At 44.7% G+C, this 19,829-nt stretch overlaps 1 protein-coding gene across 1 annotated transcript in view; it reads left to right on the forward strand.

The window, feature by feature from the left end:
• The window catches only part of TBL3 (transducin beta like 3), a 205,151-nt gene extending 199,096 nt beyond the window's left edge, over nt 1–6,055 (forward strand). Inside the window, exons 20-22 of the mRNA XM_085629377.1 lie at nt 77–148; nt 3,654–3,812; nt 5,391–6,055. Coding sequence (XP_085485503.1) covers nt 77–148; nt 3,654–3,812; nt 5,391–5,545 — 386 coding nt within the window. The 3' untranslated portion in view covers nt 5,546–6,055. The remainder of the gene's footprint in view (nt 1–76; nt 149–3,653; nt 3,813–5,390) is intronic.
• Nucleotides 6,056–19,829: the final 13,774 nt, after the last annotated feature.

The following is a 19,829-nucleotide window of genomic DNA, read 5'->3' on the forward strand; positions in this document are numbered from 1 at the left end:
AATCACCTTCATTTACAGAGTAAATTATGTGTTATTATATTCAGTGTTTGCCATTTGTTCCCTATTTTGCTTCCAGCCATCCTCCAAGAGCCCACTGGGGAAGAGAAGGTAGCGGAGGTTATCTTAAAACTGAGACAGGACCAGAGAGGTGAGTGGATTCCTTGGCTCAGAAAAGCTACAGTTTGTGTAGGTGTTTTTCTGCACTCACAATGAAAAATGGTACCTCTTCTTTGAGAAATATAAATTTGCTAGGCCAGCACCCGGTGATAAGTAGGACATAGGTAACCAAAACACTAACAATAATGACGAAAAGGCTTACTTTGATATTAATAGGGCCGTGCATGATTGTAAACAATGCTCAAAATTAACTCAAGGGAACCACTCATTTATGTGTTATTCCAGGCAACACCAGACATTTAACCCAAAACTACACCTGGAAACTTTTCGCAACAAACACACCTGTCTGATAACCCAAAAGAACGTATGGGAAAAATATGTCCAAACAAGCTCTGCAGACAATCACAAATAGCCATATCACTGCTGACAACTGCAAGCCACTTCAGCGTGATAACAGATTAAGCCAAACCGGTTCTGTTCTTCTGGTAAAAAGTGTTGAAAAAAGATATGACAAATCTATTCTGTTGCACCTGTTTCGACAAAAATCAATGGCATTCACCAAAATGACAATTTCAAGTTGGTTAATTTTGAATCACCCATATCTTTCTTTACCTGTTGTTTATAATCTTTTTTCCCCACGACTTAGTTACTCTCCCCGACCCATTTTCTCTATGCCCTCTTTCTCGTCACCCTTTCTTCTAGTGTTTGGGTGAACGAGGTGAGACCTCATCACCATCCCCTTCCCTTTCTCCTTGTCCTGGCCCATGTTCCAGTTGCCATCCACTCAGGCTCACTTCTCCTTCGAAACCTTGTTGATGTGACTTCAAACACCACAGTACCACTCCTGCAGGCCTTGTGGTCAGTATGTCAGCAACATCTGCATAAAAATAGTTGCAAAAATAGTTTTGCTGCTTGAGATTGTATAGATTGACCTACTGAGCATAGTCTTGCCTTCTAGTGGTCAGGTGGGGAATTTTTTACGTTTTTATAGACTTTTTTGGGGTAAGGCGGCTGCAAACTAAATTAAATGTCTGTAACAAGATTCCACACTTGGTAAGATGGAACTCTGCCTTGCCCAACTTTGATATCTTTAGATTCATGTTTGCTCTACTGTTATGTGCATGTTTGCGTATTTTGTTTGCCCTTTATACATTGTAATGTTTTGCCGCCTGCATACCATCTCAAGCATTGTTACAAGTAGGTAGCTAGTTTCTTTTACACTGTGAATCTGGAATAGATTCACATGCTACGCATACAGCATTGCCTGGAGAAGGTTTGTGGTTCAAGCTGTTCTAAACAAATTCCTAAGAATCACTTGTCCCCTCTGGGAGTTCTTCCTTGTATTGATGTCTCCACAACACTGTGATGCCAAAGTGTGTTTCGAATGAATTCTTTGCATATCTTAGTAAGTTGGGTGTTTGCTACGAAGGTAGAAGCCAGCTTCTTTGTCAAAGTTGAGAGTGCTCTTGGTGTGAATGTTAAGTTGTTTGCCTGCTAATGAGTAACACATCTGTATTTTACTATAATTGGCTTGCATACCAGGGTACCTCTGTTAAAGGCATGCAAGTTCCCTAGTTGGTTTAGCTTTCTAATCTATTTTGTCCTCTCTAGATAGCACATTGCTAGGCCCACAAGCCTAAGAGTGAAGATTTCTTTACTCAAATGTCTGTGTCTGAAGAAAGTAGACAATGCAATACATTGGGTAACTGGAAAGGTGAAACGCACATGTTTATGAGCCTCAGGAGTGTGTGGCATCACTGTGTTTCACCAGTAGTGAGGCAGACTGTTTCCAACCCATATTTCTTAATACCTGTTGTATGCATGCACCTGGTAAATTCCCAGTTTGCCATACGTGGTCTCCCTTGCATTAAAGTACCTTTGAGGTATTCTTACAGACATGGGTTGGCAGTTAACCTCTGAGAACAGTGTAGACCGAAATGTAATCCCTACGTAGACTGTATACATCATTAGTTAATGAACAGGAGACGACTGAAACATCTGAGGGTCACTGAACCCATTGGAGGTTTAGTTCTAATCTGCAGCTGTTTGACCTCCTAGATTCAGCCATACAACCCTCCATGTTAAGGTCAGCCAATGAAGGGCCAAAGAAATAAGTCCATTTGAATATTCACATTCCATTATCTGCCCAGCCAATGGAAGTTAGAATGTTGAAAGTCTCTCCAGCCAATGGAAAGCCAAGAATGAAGGCCCTGACTGCTAATAAATGTGCGCTTTCTAAGTGCTCTGACCTGGTCTGAGGAAACAGTCCTTTTCTTTGCAGCTCCCAAACCCCTGGTTCCAACCGATTGACTCCTGGCTCCAGTTCCATCTAGAGAGGAAGAAAGTGGGGGTAGTACAGGTGCCCCAAGTGTGCTTTACCCTCATTTCCGACTCCCAACAAAGACAGCAGCGATCTCTTCCCTGTCCCTAGCAGCTGCTATTACTGAATGTCCTCCACCACAAATGTGTGCATGGCAGTGAGTGTGGCTGCTACTGCCACAACCCTAGCAGGATGGGGGAGGTACTGGGATGGAGGGGATGTTGTTCACACCTAGAGGGTCCGCCCGCTCCCTACTCCTCGTCTAGCAGAGTGCTGTCTCTCACTTGCACAGCTCTTGCTCAGTCGTTTAATGAGAGACGTGGGTTACCATTGAGACTCATACAGACACTGCGATTAAGAACTAGTCGGAGCGTGTGTGACGGTGTCGATAATTGCCCTTATCCCTTGTTACTGCCTCTGCAGGTAATTATCAGTCAGTTATGACCTGTGGAACTGCTCCAGTACTATGGATGTACCCTAAATGAGCAGTTGTAGTATCACAGGCATGTTCAGATTGAGACAACACCTGCATAACAAGATACCGTTAACCACCCATTCTGGCCCAGTGTGCTCCTTCGCCATACACTCCCCACTGTTGGCTGTGATGGAGCACACGAAACACAAATCAAAAAAGACTGAAGTCAATTATTAGTATATGATGCCACATTCGGAGCATATTATCTTCTCGTTCATTTTTGGGATTTTGTTCCACGTCACACACATTAAAGGAAAGATTAAGAATCCAAGAAGCAGTGCACACATTGCCTCAAATTGAAGCGATTAATAATGTTTTGGTCGCTCGTTCCATTGGGGTCACTTTTTCATTGTTCCATCTGCACTGTCCTTTTTTTCTTTGAGCTTTTAGGATAAAATTCTATCTGTTTTATGTTCCCAAGGCCCGAATGCAATGCGGGTGTGGTGCGCAATCAAGTGGAGCCATAGAAGGGTCTCCAGTTTTATGGGCCTAGTGGCTTTTTTCTCCCAAGTTGGTCATTTGGGGGCAGGGGAATACAACCATAACTTAAGAGCAGGGCAGTCACTTGTTCTACTGTAAATGTAAAATACCCCAGTCCAAATTCTAGAATTGTTGTCTTCGTAGGAGTAGGTAAAGTGTGGGTGCTTAGGTGGGGCACGCGGGTGGGGTGGGACAAAGTGATTGACAGTTGTAAGAAGCCAGTGCTTTAACTGGAGTGGGCCGTTTGCTTCCTTCCTGCAGAATCTGTGCTCAAATACTGCACGACGTGGAACACAAACTCCCGGAACTGCCTGGAGGCTCAGGCTGTGGTGAGGGTGCTGCTGACACACGAGAGCCCGGAGGCGCTGCTGCAGTACAGCGGGATAAAGGCGGCGGTGGAGTCCTTGCTGCCCTACACCGGTGAGTGTTCAGTGGCCATGCCACCGATGAGCAAGCCACTGCCCTCAGTCAAGCGACAGATCAGTTTACTTTCAGTCACACTGGGTTACGTTTAAATCAGAGACATTATTACTGTTATCCATCAACCCCCCAAGCAAACAGCTTTTCCTTGGATACCTAAAACCCATATCCTGCCATTCTGCCACAATAGGGTCCAATTAATACTGTAAACCAGCCTCTATAAGAACACTGTCCTGTGCTGAAATAAGATGCTCTTGGGAGGGTTGAAGGGGGTGGGAAGGTCTCATCAGGCGTATTATTCTGCATAAACTTTAGACGCCTCTGATTCTCAACCACTGGGTTGGCTTAGTTGGAATGTACATCCTGGTGCCCCTGCGAGTGCTGATGCCTAGGTGGGAAATGGCTACTTTGTCTTCAGGTGCCTGCTTTGGATGTTACGAGCAGGCGTTCTTCCCTGTACTTCACTAATAAGAAAGTTACGTTTTGGAAAACAAAGGCAGTTGGTCATGTGCCTGTTGCGCCCCACTCTACCTTTCACCATTGCGACCATGCATTTTTACATTGACATCATCTGAACTTGTACCCCTAAACACTCCAGTTCAGAGAACCCTCACACTCAAAAGCACAGCATTGCATCGAAGGTGTGTCTTTTGCTGTGGATGTCAGCCTTGAGACCAGTCTAACCAGACCAGGCAATGGGCAGCCATTCACCCAAGGGAAGTAAAAGAAGTGGCAAAGCTGTTCTGCACACATCCATACACATAGCACACAGAAAAGGTCCATGAGACACATTTTTGTTTCTGCATTAATCAGTATGAACCGTTCTTAGTCAATACTTTGGACAAACCTATCTTCACTAGTAGCCAGACACAACCACGCACATTGAAACACAACCCATCGCTGAAAATGCCAGAATTCTTTGCAGTGCACGCCCATACTTCGACAGCACTATGGTGCCATACAGAATATACAAGTGTGCGGTACACATGCTGATAGCACAACACATTGGTAACACGAGGCTGCTAAAACATCCCTTAATGTTGTCAGTAAGGGTCTAGGATCAATAAGAGGTTCCTTCGCACTTCTGTTTTCACGCATTGTCCCCTCCCTTTCCAAATCTAGCTTCATGTATTTATGCCCTTGTGAAAATGCTTCGCTCTCTGGGTTCTCAGATATACAGATATAAAGGCGGGCAAGTGGACAGGGTAGATGATGAAATCACCTCACATTGCTATTGTGTAAATAAGATTGAAGGACCACTCCACTCACTTCTGAAAGGAGACGCATCGGTCCTCAAGTAGTGTGAGCAGAAGGCTGTCGAGATGTGTTAACCTTGTGCGTAGATGGTCTGAAGTTCACTGCCTTACAGTTGCGTACTGTGTGGAATAAACTGCCTTTAAATTGCAACAGGGTCCATGAATGGTCATTTAAACAGTGCAGTGAATGAAGGTTGTTTGTGAGTTTATTTTTCTTCAATTTAGGAATAAAAATGATTAGTGTAACTGGTGGGAAAATATCATGTGCTACTCGAAGCCCATCGGATGAGGCTTTTAATGGTCTTCTCTTTTATTCCCACAGAGAGGCATTTGCAGAGACTCGGTCGCTTGCTGCAAGCCTCAATGTTTGTGGACTTCATGTGGAAAAACATGAGGCTTGGGGAGGTCCCAGAACAGTCAGAGAACGGTGTGGACTCGCAAGCGGTGTCTTTACAGGCTGTGGAGAACATGGACTGACCTTAGAAAGAGCTATATTTTGAACTTTACGTATCACAATCTCAGTGGGCTCTGCTGGGAGGATTGTACCCATGGTTTTGTGGTCAGATGGAGGTTCTCACCAGGCCAACAGAAGATCAGTTTACAGGACTATGTTTTGAACTTTCATCCACGTCACCAAAACCAGCTATCTGGATCCATGTGGTCCCTCTTGGCAAGTGGAAGAAATCCCATGTAGGTCTTCTCTGGTGACTGTACACCTGGGCACCTTGAGATGCTTCCATGCCTCCTCTGCCTGCCAGTGTCCCAGAGTTTGGGCACTGTGGTGACTTGTTCAGAAAGCAATCGGGCCCAGCCAAGTCCTTTGCCCTCCTACCAAGAGCGGATGTCAAAGTTGTACCATAGACTTCAATCAGGACTAGCCAAAACCCTGGAGGCAGGGGGTGTTGTACTTGCATGGACTAAAAATCTATTTTTTCAGTGGAGATTGATAATTGGAAATAAACAATTTTATTTAAAAACATCTAAAAATCAGGGCCTTTTGTTGTGTTGTAGAAACCCAGAGGTCAGAAAGTGTGATGCGTGTTTGAGGCAGTACACATTTTGTGGCATGATAATATTTTGAGCTGTGATGTTTGCTAAACTTGACGGTTATGTGCATGGGCGGCGAAAACCGCAGTGGCCGAAGACCGGGTTAGTCCTTGTAGCAAGGATGGGGACTATGGTTAGCAGGTTGGTCTCATTCTCTAAGATTAGGTGTGTTCTTCATCCGTGATTTCCTGGTGCTATACATCAGTGTTATATTGTGAATTAACTCGCTGGTTCTCATTCTATCAACTTCAGAGGATAAAAGGATAGGAATTTGAATATGTGATCGTGATTGCAAGCACAGATCCCTGTAGTTTATGCATTAGTCTAACGCAGGCCCAGATTCTCCAGGTTATTGGTCGTATTCTGAGCAGACGCTGCTTAGCTCTTTAACTAGTATGCACCCATTGATTTTTTTTTTTTTTTAAACTGACTTTATTAGGTCACAAAACAAAATGCAGTCAATCCCCTTCCCCCGTACTCCGCCCTCCAGTCAAATCAGAACGTGGTGCAGTGACCAGTCCACCAAACTGATCACAACTGTACAACATTCACCCCAACAGCGTCTATGCTACGAGGTAGGTCACCCACAGGAGTAATCCACAATGAATGTGCGATAAAACCAATATGCCCCCCAGCAACCCCCCCAACGTAACCCCCCCTACCCACCCACCCAAGCATGTCGCCAGTATCTATCATAATTACATGTGCATCAAAGCCTCACCTACCACTTGTATGCACCCATTGATGACAACGGCGGCATGCTCCTACTTAGGTGGGAACAGTTGTGGTTCATCAGTAAAACTTGTAGGTAAGCTGAACTGCTTCCAGTCAAAGGGTATATTTTAGAAAACTAAGCCAGATATACAATGTGCAGTTTCCATAAACCTAACTCAGCCCTTTTTTTAGAGCTCTGTAACATTACGAGGAAAGCCTGGCCTTCTCAGAGCAATGTGCACAGTTCTAGGCTTGTTTGACTCAATTCTCATTGGACCCCGGATCGAGCGCTTGCCTGCCTGTCTGCCTGCCTGTGCTGGCTGTGCTTTTTCTCTGCAGTTAGCGGACTTTTCAAGCAGGATGAGAAAATTATATTCCAGCTGAGCTTCGGGGTCATCGGCTGTTCTGGTGTTTTAAGAAACACTCCAGACTGTGCTGGTTCTTTGTGACCAGTACACAACCTGGGCCAGGCTAAGACTGGCAATGTACAGGGGTCCTATTCTAGACATCCATTAAAATAATGTATGTATCTGGTCCATTCCAGGCTCGTTTTCTGGGCTAGCCAGGCCAACCCGGCACTACCAGATCAAGATGGCTCAGATGGCTCAGTGGGCTAATGTATCAAGTGCAGGAACCTGTGTTTGGACCCACTGTCAGGGTTGTAATCCATGTAGTAGACTCTGCCTTTCACCCTTTGTCAGCTATAAAATGAGTAGCATTCATTCAGGTGACAATAAGAATCCATTATCTCTCATAGCGCCAAGAAGCCTCTGCAGGAGTGAATATGAACTCTGAGACTGTGCCGGTTACATTTTATTATTCTGGATGGTGATATTTTAAGTCTTTTATCGGAGAGCTTCTTATTCTAGCTAGACAAGCTGTCCTTGCATTCATGTAAGCCTCTGGTAGATTGGTCGACCCAGGTGTTTGGAAGTATTCTGGGTCATTTAGGCCCTCTTTTTTTTGGGGGTCCATGTCCCCACACCGCAAGCGGTCCACCAGGCCAGTAAAGGCTCTGCCTCCATCTCTCACAAGTCAGACTCACCGACATATTTTAAAATCCCAGTCATTTTTATCATAAAATTAATGCAGTGAGGGCTACTGTGAGAAAATGGGGTTCTGTTGCAGTACCACACCCCACTTTTTGCCTGGCTTTTAATGCAACTTTTACTGTAGAGTACTGGGTCCCTGGCTGTCCAGGTACCTAGTATCAGTGTTATTTCCCAAAAATCATGTTCATAATTGGTACTTCTGGCCCCCTATAAGTCCCTCGTAAGTGGTACCCTGGGTACCTAGGGCCTTGAGGCTGAAGAGGGTACCCTGGGACCCCCCACTAGGACCATGCCACTGCTCCTGCACCTGGCATGCCCCTGTGAGGTGAAACAAAATGACCAGGTCGACATGGGACACTACCAGTGTGCCATACCAGTTGGCACTGCCTAAGATATGGGTAAGTCACCCCTCTAGCAATCCTTCCTAGCCCTAAGTCAGGGTGCACTATATCCCAGATGTAGGCATATCTGCATGAGCAGATATGCCCCTACAGTATTAGGGTCTATTCATTGATATTGTAAGTGCCAGGGAAGCCACAGAGAGTACTTGGGCTGGGAAATTGACAACTCGAGTTCAACAGCACCATGATGGCTTCACTGAACCCAGGAGTGTTTGGTACAAAATAGCTCCTCGTAATACATCAACACTGATGCCAGTGTGAGATTTATTAAAACATGTACTCGGAGGGCACCTCAGAGGAGGTTCCTCAAAACCTACTGACCCTGGTGTGGGCACCGACGGATTTAGGCAGCCTGCCACACACAGACATGTTTCTGTACCCCTGGGTGGAGAGCCTCTGCACTCTGGGACCAGAAACAAAGCACATTCTGGGCAGAGGTGTCAAACCTCCTCCCCCAGGATGGGCCAGTGCTCTAAGGGGAAGCGTCAAAGGCCTGCTACCTTTGTAATGCGACCCTCAGCTTCTGCTGCTAGCAACAGATGGCAGCCCCCGGTTTACAACCCCACTTTGGGTGGGAAAACCGGAGAAAAAACTTAGAAAGGCTATGTGGTGTGCCCACTTTTGCCAACTTCACTCCTCTCGTGGAGGAGGCAAAGTTAAGTACACTTTTCAGTCCACGCCATCTTGAAGATGAGGGAACCCTCCAATCAGGTCTGTGCCCCCTCCCGCAAGAGGGTGGCATAATTGAAGGTGTAGTCGCCCCTGGTAAGGTGCCCATTGGCCCTACCTGTTACTCCCCTAATACGCCTCCTAAATTTAGTATTTAGGTTGCTCCCCTGACCTAGAAAATAGATCTGCGATGACCTAAGAAGAAAGAAGACGACCATGCAGAGAAGACGGAAGATGACGATTGCCTTGGCCCCAGCCCTACAGGCCTGTCTCCAGCTTCTGCGAACCTGTGACCTGTCTTGCACCCAGCGACCTCTGAAACCCCTGGGAGGACTGCTGCCTTAGAAAAAGACTCCAATCTCCTGTGGATAACGGACCTGTCCAAGAAGAAACCAAGTCCAAGGATCCCTGGATCCAGACGGATCCACATCTCCTGTCCACACTGCACCCGATGGCCATGGCCCGAGTCTGAGTGGCTTACCTGTGTAGTGAAGTAGCCCTGATGATCTTGACCTCGTGTCCAGCATTGGCTGACCTCTCCTGCCCTCCACAACGGTGCCTGCAGTGTGAATCCAGAGGCTCCTCGCGACCGGCTCCAGTAAGAAGACTCCAACCTCCAAAGGCACCCCTGCACCCAAAGCTCCTGGGCCTTGGTGAACTGAACAGACTGTGCCCCTATGACCCCCTACATCCCAGCTTACCTCTGCTGTCATTGGTCTTCCTCCTGCAACCTCCCGTGCCACGCCTGCAGCCTCTTTGCGTAAAGCAGAAACCCCATTGAAAGCATTGGGCGACCTGCTTCGAAATTGCACCCGGCCACCCCTGTGCTGCTATTTGGTGTATGTTTGGTGCTGCTTTGTGGCCCTCCCCTGTGCTTAACCTAACCCCTAAAGCTTGGCCCCTGCAACTGATCTGATACCTGCAAGCAGTGTGGCTCCAGGCATGCCCTGTCTCCATTGGAAAAGCATTGGGTCGAACTCTGATTTTGACCTCTGCACCTGGCCGCCTCTGTGCCGCTGGTGGCGCAGTTTTTGTCCTCACCTGACCCCTAACCATTGCTGACTTTTGCTCCGCAGACTGGGATTGTAAGTGCAATACTTATCTGCCTAACCGCAATATTGTTTTCCCCATAGGATAACATTGGACTCTGTTGAAAAGTTTTTAAGTGCCGATTTTTCAAAATGAAAAGTATTTTTTATAAAAACATACTTACCCTATTACGAAGACCTTGGTCTTAAAATAAAATACAAACAAAGTTTATTTTCCAAAAATTGGTCTGGATCTCCTCCTTGAGTCATGTGTCCATTATTGATCATTGTTGTGCAATAAATGCCTTGCACTCCTCTGTGTGAGGCCTAAAGCTGCTCGCCCACACTACCACTAATAGAGCACTTTTGGTTTTACATTGAGCCCTGTACACCTTTGGGGCACAGTATTACCACCTAGTGGCACTATCCAATACAGAGCCAGCTGCCTACTTGGCATTATTTTAATTTCTCGTAAACAAACCCCCAAACCAGGGTTTTGTTTCTAAAGAAAACTCCAATTCATTATACCAAATCCACAGGGGACTTTTTAGCTGCATTTGGGGGGACATTGATTCATTAAAATATACATCAGAAATCCCGCCCTAAGTAGGGCGTGACTTCCAATTTGTTGACCAAGGGCCACTGAAGCGGTTGGGCTGCTGCCGGGTCATAGGTTTCCCCAGTGGTGCAAGGACTGCAACAAAGAATAACAGGCACTCCATTTAGTCGTTCTCATATTTTCCATAAGTTTGGACGACAACAAAAATTAAACCTGTTTTCCCACTCACCATCGAGGGAAATTCTTGGCTGACAACATAAGTTTAGCTATTGCGAAGAGATCTAATTCATGATTATCCTTCGTCATAATGTCAAAATAATGCAGAGTGGCATCATTGTTATGAAATATTTTTGATTTTGTCAACTTCAAAAAGTTTACACTATTGGTGATCACAATGATGGTGCTCGGATTCAAGCACTAAATCTCGCTCTGCAATTTATGACAGATGTATTTTGTCCGATTTCTAAAGATTCTGCTGAAATACCCTCAATTTTGAACAAGCATTGGCATAGCCAATGGGTCTCGCTTTTGGGACCTTCTAAGTATTTAGTTATTCAGCACAATATCCTTGGTGCAACCACATCAACTGTTGCTTGGCTAAACACTTATAAGGTCCCAAAGGCGAGACCTATTGGCTATGCCAATGCTTGGTGTGGTTGTGTGTGTGTGTGGTTGTGTGTGGGTGGGTGTGGGTGAGGTTGTGGGGGTGTGTGGTTGTGTGTGTGTGGGTGGTTGTGTGTTTGTGTGGCTGTGTGTGTGGTTGGGTGGTTGTGTGTGTGGTTGGGTGGTTGTGTGTGTGGCTGGGTGGTTGAGTGTGTGTGGTTTGTGTGGTTGTGTGTGTGGTTCTGTGTGGTTGTGTGGGTGGGTGTGTGTGTGGTTGTGTGTGTGTGGTTGTGGTTGTGTGTGGGTGCGGGTGTGTGTGGTTGTGGTTGTGTGTGGGTGCGGGTGTGTGGATGTGTGGCTGGGTGTGGTTGTGTGTGTGATTGTGTGGGTGTGTGTTTGTGGGTAGTTGTGTGTGGGTGGCTGTTAGTGGGTGGTTGTGTGTGTGGTTGTGGGTGTGTGTGTGGTTGTGGGTGGGTGGTTGTGTGGGTGTGTGTGTGGTTGTGGGTGTGGTTGGGTGGTTGGGTGTGGTTGTGTGTGTGGTTGGTTGGGTGTGGTTGTGTGTGTGGTTGTGTATGTGGTGGTGTGTGTTTGTGTGGTTGTGTGTGTGGTTGTGGTTGTGTGTGTGTGTGTGTGTGTGGTTCTGTGTGGTTGTGGTTGTGGGTGCAGGTGCGGGTGTGGTTGTGGGTGTGTGGCTGGGTGTGGTGTGTGGTGTTGTGTGTGTGTGGCTGTGTGTGGGTGGTTGTGGTTCTGTGTGGTGTGTGGTTGTGTGTGTGTGGTTTGTGGGTGTGGGTGTGGTTGTGTGTGTAGTTGTGTGTGTGTGTGTGGTTGTGATTGGGTGTGGTTGTGTGTGTGGTTGTGGTTGTGTGTGTGGGTGTGGTTGTGTGTGTGATTGGGTTGGTTGGGTGGGTTGTGTGTGTGGTTGTGTGTGTAGTTGTGTGTGGGGATGTGTGTGTGTGGTTGTGTGTGTGGTTGTGCGTGTGGTTGTGGTGCGTGTGGTTGTGATTGTGTGTGTGACAGTAATACTAAAAGCATATCAAAATAAAGGAACACAAACATCGAGTTTGTGGAAAGAGAAAGCACATTGTAAGTCAAACGGGCGTAGCAAAGCATTAACACAACAACATGTTCTTTGATGTTTGATGTGCTTTGAACGAGAACATCAAAAGGGCGCCGCAAAAGTGAAAGTTATCGCAGGCGCTTAATGAGCATGATGAGGTTTGCCATATGGTGCCTCTGCTCCTAAGCATGCACCCGCGCACATGCACTGTAGCTCTAGGCTGGCTATGGTAGCATTTTTTAGCCCTTACTAAAAGTCTCGCCAGTCCAGCGCATGCGCTGGGTCAGGCGAGACCTAAAAATGTTTGTTTTTGTAAACTGCCTTTGTTTCCCCCGAATGTCTCAGGATTATGCAGTTATCAATGAAGTATAGTGTATTGCATACATCTCTGCACAACTGATTATTTATTGTTCATCCGAGTTTTTCTCCCCTTAAAACCACACCTCAGAGGGGTCTCTCTTCTTTTTGTGTGGGTAATAGTTCTCTGGCAGCAGGGATAACTGAGGCTCTGCTGTGAGAACCTGGTGGTCCCCCTTCTCTAAGTGAGGTGGGAGGGTTGCGGGTTTTCGGGGCCGGAACCCCACTGATGTATGGCAGGGGGCGTGCACTTCACCAGTGTACACAAGCCTTTCTCTGCGCCAAACCCAAAAGAGGCCCTTACTACTGCCACATATTGCAACAATAGTCACAGTCGGAAGTGGATTTTTAAAATCACCTGTGGCACTTGGTTACACCCTTCTGGCATTACTAACATATTTTTAGCTTTCTTCTTGTCGTGAATGTCTCCAGTCCACAATAACACATTATTGCCTGGTTGTTAGCACTCAGAGCTGGTTGGCTGTTGACCCTGTGAGACAGGAAGGGATAACAAGAATTCTCTACTCCAGACTATGCTCTCTGTTCGTTGGCTCAGATCTCCCGGAAGTGAGGATTAATTCAACTACCTTGTACTCCGAGTCAAATGGGGTTCTAATGTAAGTTGGACTTAGGCAGCTCCGTGGGGGCCAAAACCATTTTGGTGCCAGCATAAAAGGTTGCTATCCTCTGTCCCCATGTACTAGAGATGCCGAAGAAAGAGTCATGACCTGGCAGAGTAAAAGTGGAGATTGCAGAGTAAAAGTGGAGATTTGCAGAGTAAAAGTGGAGATTTGCAGAGTGAAAGTGGAGATTTGCTGAGTGAAAGTGTAGATTTGCTGAGTGAAAGTGGAGATTGCAGAGTAAAATTGGAGATTCAACTGAAGTAGAAGTGACAAGGCCTACATGAAAAGATGACAGAACGAGGACTCGCCAGGCAGTACCGAGAATTAATGCCTTAGCATTCTAAACATGGGCCTTTTAAACAGGATGATACATCCTAGGCACTACAGACCCAGATTCTCATATTCTATGCACCCATAACACCCTCCTCGACAGTCAAGAGGGCACAAGCTCACTTTTGTGGGCAGCAACATCCATTGGACTATCTCTCGTGCTAACAGATATTGAGGAATTGTTTGGTGTTTGCTTCCAGGGAAATCCTGCAGCGTGCGTACATAGTGGAAAACTTACTCAAAAGCTTTTTAGGTCTCACCTAGCGAACGCAGCACATGCGTAGCTTCGCCTTGGCAAGACTATTGTTGTGGGTTTGGTGCGCGAAGGGAGACAAAACATCTGCGCGCCCGAACAGCCAATGTGCACGCTCATGGCGTCTGCATCAGCTTGGGCCCGGACAGCACATGAGCACGTGCACGGCGTGTCTTTCAGCTTGTTCTTCATCCGTTTGATTGCTGGCTTGGTATACACCAGAAGTGCTTTTATTATCCGTTTAACACTGTGCTTCCAAAATACCTTCTGCTGGACTGGAGTAAACGTATAGGACTTCTTGCAAAGAAACTAAAAAACAAAAAATCACGATAGCACAAAAAACGCGTTTTTCATCATTTTGATTGTTCCTTTTCTGTTTGTTACCTTTTAAAGTGCATTTCATTTTTTTAGTCATTCATCCAGAGATCGACGGCTCGTTTGAGTAAATGTATGCACTTTTAGTGATTCATCAAACATGCTAGCAGTATGCATCGAAATCAACTACTTCACAGGCACCCCTGGCCCTTCAGTGTAATCAAGCTGATGTTACCTGCGGCAGAAAATCCAAGTGATTATACCTCTTAGAAATGTGCAGGCACCTTTTTTGTTTGATTTATTTTTCCATTGGAGAGAAAGCCCTTTCCGTATCCCCTCTATACTACTTTCCTAAAAGAATATGAGGGTGCCGTCTCCTAAACCACCCTGAAAAGGCAATTCTATGTCTTTAACGGGAATAGTTTTGCATGTGTTGCCAGTTTTTTAAACAACCTGTGATGTTCATGAAGGCTCACAAACCTAAGCGTCAGTGGGTGTGGTGTGCATGTGTACTAACATTAGTAGTGTCATCCCCTCCCCAGAAAAGGCACCTGTCCCTGTCCTCGTCATGGATTACTGCAATGGAAAAGCCACCGCGCCCGCCATTTGTGCACTGTGATGAGTTCAGCTTCTGCTGGAACCGCCTGCTGATGATTCAGTACCTTCCAGCCTCAGATCCATTTGTGCTGGGCTCTTTACAGAGTTTCCGGTACTTTGAAAGTGAATCATGATTCTTGCAAATGGGATCTGAACGTGTGAATGCATAAAAGAATGCATAACTAGCTATGAAAAGATCACAAGCAGCATGGTGTGCAAAGTCTTTTTTTCTTTGCTATGACCTTTTTCAAAGTTTCTCAACTTGTCTTTGCATTTCCTCCTGCAAAGATTTTCTCAGCATCACAAGATTTTCAAGCGCAGGGAAATCCTTTAAATTCAAATTGAACCCAGCTAAGCTGAAAATGTATGTAGAACTTTACTCTGCTGTTTTACCTTTTAGGCATAATTAGATAAGAAGTTTATTCCTTTGTGATTTGTCCCAGGATATTACTTTGGGGTTGGAAATGAACGAGTGGGCACACATGTTCGCTGACACTGGACTGGGGGGGCTTTTTAGGACTGGACATTCAAACTCATGTGACTCTGTGGCAGCCAGTGCCTGACTGAGAGCATCTTTCTGATTTGTCCATGCCACTTCCCACTCCTCAATTAGTGAGTGATGGTTCACTCACAGCAGGGAGAGGCAGGTAATAGGAGACTGTAAGGTAGGACTGCAGCAGTGCTTAATGTGAGTCGGTGGTTGCAGGTGGGGCCCAGCTGCAGTCATTTTAGGGGGCCGGAAGTTATTTTGCCTCATCAGACTTTCACCTAGACGACAAGAGAGAAAACCACAAACAGGTGAAAGGAAGAGAAAGACCAGAAAACAGTGACAGAGGCAGAAAGCAGGGATGAAAAATAACCTGCAAGATTGAGATAAAAAGGCAGGGAGTGTCTGGTGATAGACGAAAGAGGTATGACATGGAATCAAGACTAGACAAGCCTTGGTATGTGGCACCCCAACCTTCAAAGGTGCTGACAGCGGGTTTGGTACTTGGCATGCTCATATTTGTAGCGCTGGCAGTGGGTTTCTGAGCAAAACTTTGGGCCCTTATTGTTCTACAAAATAGCATTGGACTACAGGGTGCGTTATAATATTCTGAACATCCGCTTTTTTACTGATGCATGTTTGGTCTAGACTGATAGGCCACAACGAGAAGAAAACAAAGTTAGACCAGCAGGCGATCTAGTCTTTAAGGGGCAGTTGTGGCGTAAAGTGACATCCCTATGGACATCAAAAATGCCTCGGATAGACGCCTGTTTAACGCTTTCTCTTCAGTAAGCCAAAGAAAGGCTGCAAATTTAGGACACAATCTACTTGTGGCACCAAATTACTAAAAAAGTGTTGAAAAATATCTTTATCACTGTTTTGGAAATACTCATGAAGGAAAAATTCTATTTGACCTGTTGCACTGATATTCCTTGCCTTATGAAGTTGAGGCTCCAGTTTGAAGTTGAATAAGTTTTTGATTAACATTTTCTATTCAGTTCTAGTTACAATATGATATGGCACACACATGCATTGCTGTCATTGGAGATGTGGAGATGTTCTGAGGCCTTAGTATTTTTTATGAAATGCTCTGACTGGTGCTTTTTAGGTGAATCTGGGCAGTGCATGCGCTGCTCTGCAAGGCATGCTGTATTTCGGTATGGATTTGAAGCTCCACCCACTCTCCACCCATATTTTTAATTGGCTTGTGTCACTGTCCACTGTAAATTGTGGCTTTTTATTGGTCAATAGGCTTAGTAGTCCCTCCTTAGTACCGCCTTGTCTTATTTTGTAACCTCCCATGAGGACATCCCCTGTTGCATGTGTTGTTATTTGGTAGGCTTTAATTACAGACTCCGAGCACTATTTTCTTAAATAGCTTTGTCCTGCCTGCTTTTGCAGGCAGGACACACTCTCTCCTAATGCTTTAAAAAAATTCTTTATAGAACACGGGCACCGAATGCATTTGCAATGCAATAGGTCTCGCATTTGCAAGAGTTTAAGCTATTGGCATTGTAAATGACAATGCCTTTGATTTATCTGTTTTAAAAACAATGCATAAATGAAAGGCATGGTCATTTACAATGCCAATAGCTGAAACTCTCGTTAATGCGAGACCTATTGCATTGCAAATGCTTGTTCAAATCTGCCTTGGGAAGTAATGGGTTTAGTAGGTGTGACAATCGTTTGGCCAGATTTGAGTTCCTCCAGTCAAACATAAGGACTTGTAACCTTTGTTTTGTTTAGGGACTCTTAACCTTTTATTTTATTTAACGGAAGAGAAAGAGAAATTCAGTTGTTTATTGGACTGCGTTTACAATTCTCTGTGCCATCCGTGCCTGTACCTTGAGTGGGAAGGTGTGCAAAGATTAAATCGATTTTTCACAGTCCATCCTCGGGTAAAGCCTAGGGCATTAGCACATGGGTGAAGGATATCACACACTTGATCAGCATATTGCCAAGAGGTTCACCATAGAGGCTGATGAGTTAAAGGCTAGACTAGTATAGACCCCTGAGGACCACCACATGTGTCTACAGAGGGTTCAGGTAGACTTGACCTCATGGAATCTTTGCCTGGTAAGTCTTAAACCAGCAGACAGTGTGTCACCAATCCCTAATTTATTGTTGAGAATTTAGATTTGTATTATGATCTAGCATTTTGAAAGCTGCTGATTGAGTCAGAAGGTCTAATAGGAATGACCATTGTCAAACATCTGCACGGTATCCACCACAATCCTGGAGAGAGTAATGCTGTGCCCACTACGGAAATCGAATAGAAAGTCGCTCAGCAGGTGATCCTTCCTGGTGTAGTCAACAAATTGATTTGCAGCATATCTTTCAGGAATATTTAGCAGAAAAAGAGGTCCACTTATTGATGGTAAGTTTCATGCCAACTCATGATTAGTAATGGTCTTTTTAATGAGAAGAGGGACATGACCCATCTTACAGATCCTTGTAGGACGAATGCTTTAATATAACATAGCTAGTGATGGGTTACAGATGTTTATGTTCCATGGCAACGGATGGCACAATAGGGACAGGTAATTAGTAGGATGGATGGGTATCTGAGTCTGCCTAACCAAGGATGAATGAAGAGATGGAAGTGAATTCATTCCATGGAGTGGAAAGGTGTTTGTAATCAATAACATTGCATAAAATAAAATAGATATCATTATGATGCAGAAATAGGATGGTGTCTGATGCCCAGCATTTAGTGAGAGAGGTAGGCAGTAAAATCATTGCAACCAGAGCCGGGCAGTGTCATCTTAGATGAGGGGGTCTCAGTCACTGATGTTGATAAGGTTATAGGAGAATGCAGAGACAAGGGAAGTTTCAGGGTATTTGAATCTTTGAGCACAAGCACCTGAGGAAGTAAGAAGTACAAAAAATAGAAAAGTGAGTGAGCTAGTGATTTGACCAATCCACTGACACAGTATCACATAGTTACAATTTCTGGCTTAATATGGCTACGCAAATAACGGAGCCTGTGTTGGGGGTTGGTGTTGGAGAAAATATTTCTCATGTCGAGAATGTTATATGTACACCATTATTACTTATTTGATCATTCCTAGATGACTTATGGCATATGATCTTCAAGGCATGTCACATGATTCTAATGCTTCTGCACAAAGCTATATAAGATATTGTACAATGCTTGTTTTTTATCAGTATATCATTTTTACAATAGTGTCCACCTTTCATGTATACACTATGCATTTGTGCTTTTGATCTTTACTAATGAGATATAGTACTGCCTACCTTCTAACAAAGTATAGAAGACAAATACAATAGATTGGTAAGTTACATACGTTGTCATATTCTCATCAAAAATTAGACATATCGCAATATGAAGTGCAATTTCTCATGCTTCTCTGTGAACAGATGACTGGATCACCATCCAGGGAGATCTACTTCCAAGGACATCTGTAAACACTCCCTGATGTAGCACTTCTCATTATGGAAGATTATTAACTACTAACATGTAGGAGCTAGGACATGTAAGAGTGATATGTACAAACCTGTTTCTGTTTCCATTCTGGTCACTATCCTTGTGTTTGATATTACCAGTTCAGGGCCTGATTTATATAGGTAACCTTACTTTTTTGTGTAAGTTTACAATTTGTTTTGTATTCACAAACTAAGAGTTTAATTTTCCTAATAGTAATTTCACGACTGCTGAGACTCCGCAGTTGGGGCGGAGAGCTCCGCACATTAAAAATAGGCTGGTCCTGTCTTTTTATGTGCTGAGTCTCCACAGCTGTAAAATTACTATTAGTCAAATTAAATTTGTAGTTTGTGAATACCAAAAAATAGTAAACTTCACAAAAATGTAAGTTTACCTTTGCGAATCAGACCCAAATTCCTGGTTTTTGCTACCATTGAGTTACATGGCTTGAAGACTTAGGAGCCATGTACCAACATGTGTAATAGCGAATACTTAATTGCGATTTTCTGCGAATTGCAATCAGGTAATCGCTATTACAAATGTATGAAAATCCAAGCGTTTCATATAGCGATTCGTAATGGGTGGCATATCGACCTACCTCATTAATATTAATGAGGTAGGTCGTTATTTGTGACCCCCCTAGGAATTGCTAAAATCCTGAGGATGGTGGCCAGCTGGGGTCAGCAGACCACCATGTCCGTGATTGTTTATCAATAAAGCAATCATTTTTTTTCTTAAATGCAGCCCGTTTTCCTTTAAGGAAAACGGGTTGCATTTAGAAAAAAAAAATCATAGTTCACTTTTCATTTTTTAAGAGCAGGCAGTGGTCCGTGGGACCACTGCCAGCTCTTAAATTTTTTTTTGCAGACTTTCACAAAGGGGAAAGGGGTTCCTTGGGGTCCCCTTCCCATTTGCGAATGGGTTTCCACCAACTTGAAGTTGGTGATAAAATGTGAATGTTTTGCGACCGCATTCACGGTCACAAAACATGCATACATACTGTTATGACTCGGTATTTGGAAGAGATGCCCAAAACACACCCCTTCCAAATACCGAATCGCAAACCCATTGTGTGATTCTGTAACATGCTAGCGAATCACAAAATAGAATTTGATACATGTGCAAAGCTTTTTTTGCGTTCCCAAATGGGCTGATTCTGTGATTCAGCCCATTTTCGAACGGAAAAATGCTTGATTCATGTGGCCCTAAAAAACCCTATTGTAC

The sequence above is a fragment of the Triturus cristatus genome, chromosome 10 (genome assembly GCF_964204655.1).
Source record: "Triturus cristatus chromosome 10, aTriCri1.1, whole genome shotgun sequence".
In the NCBI taxonomy this organism is placed as follows: domain Eukaryota; kingdom Metazoa; phylum Chordata; class Amphibia; order Caudata; family Salamandridae; genus Triturus; species Triturus cristatus.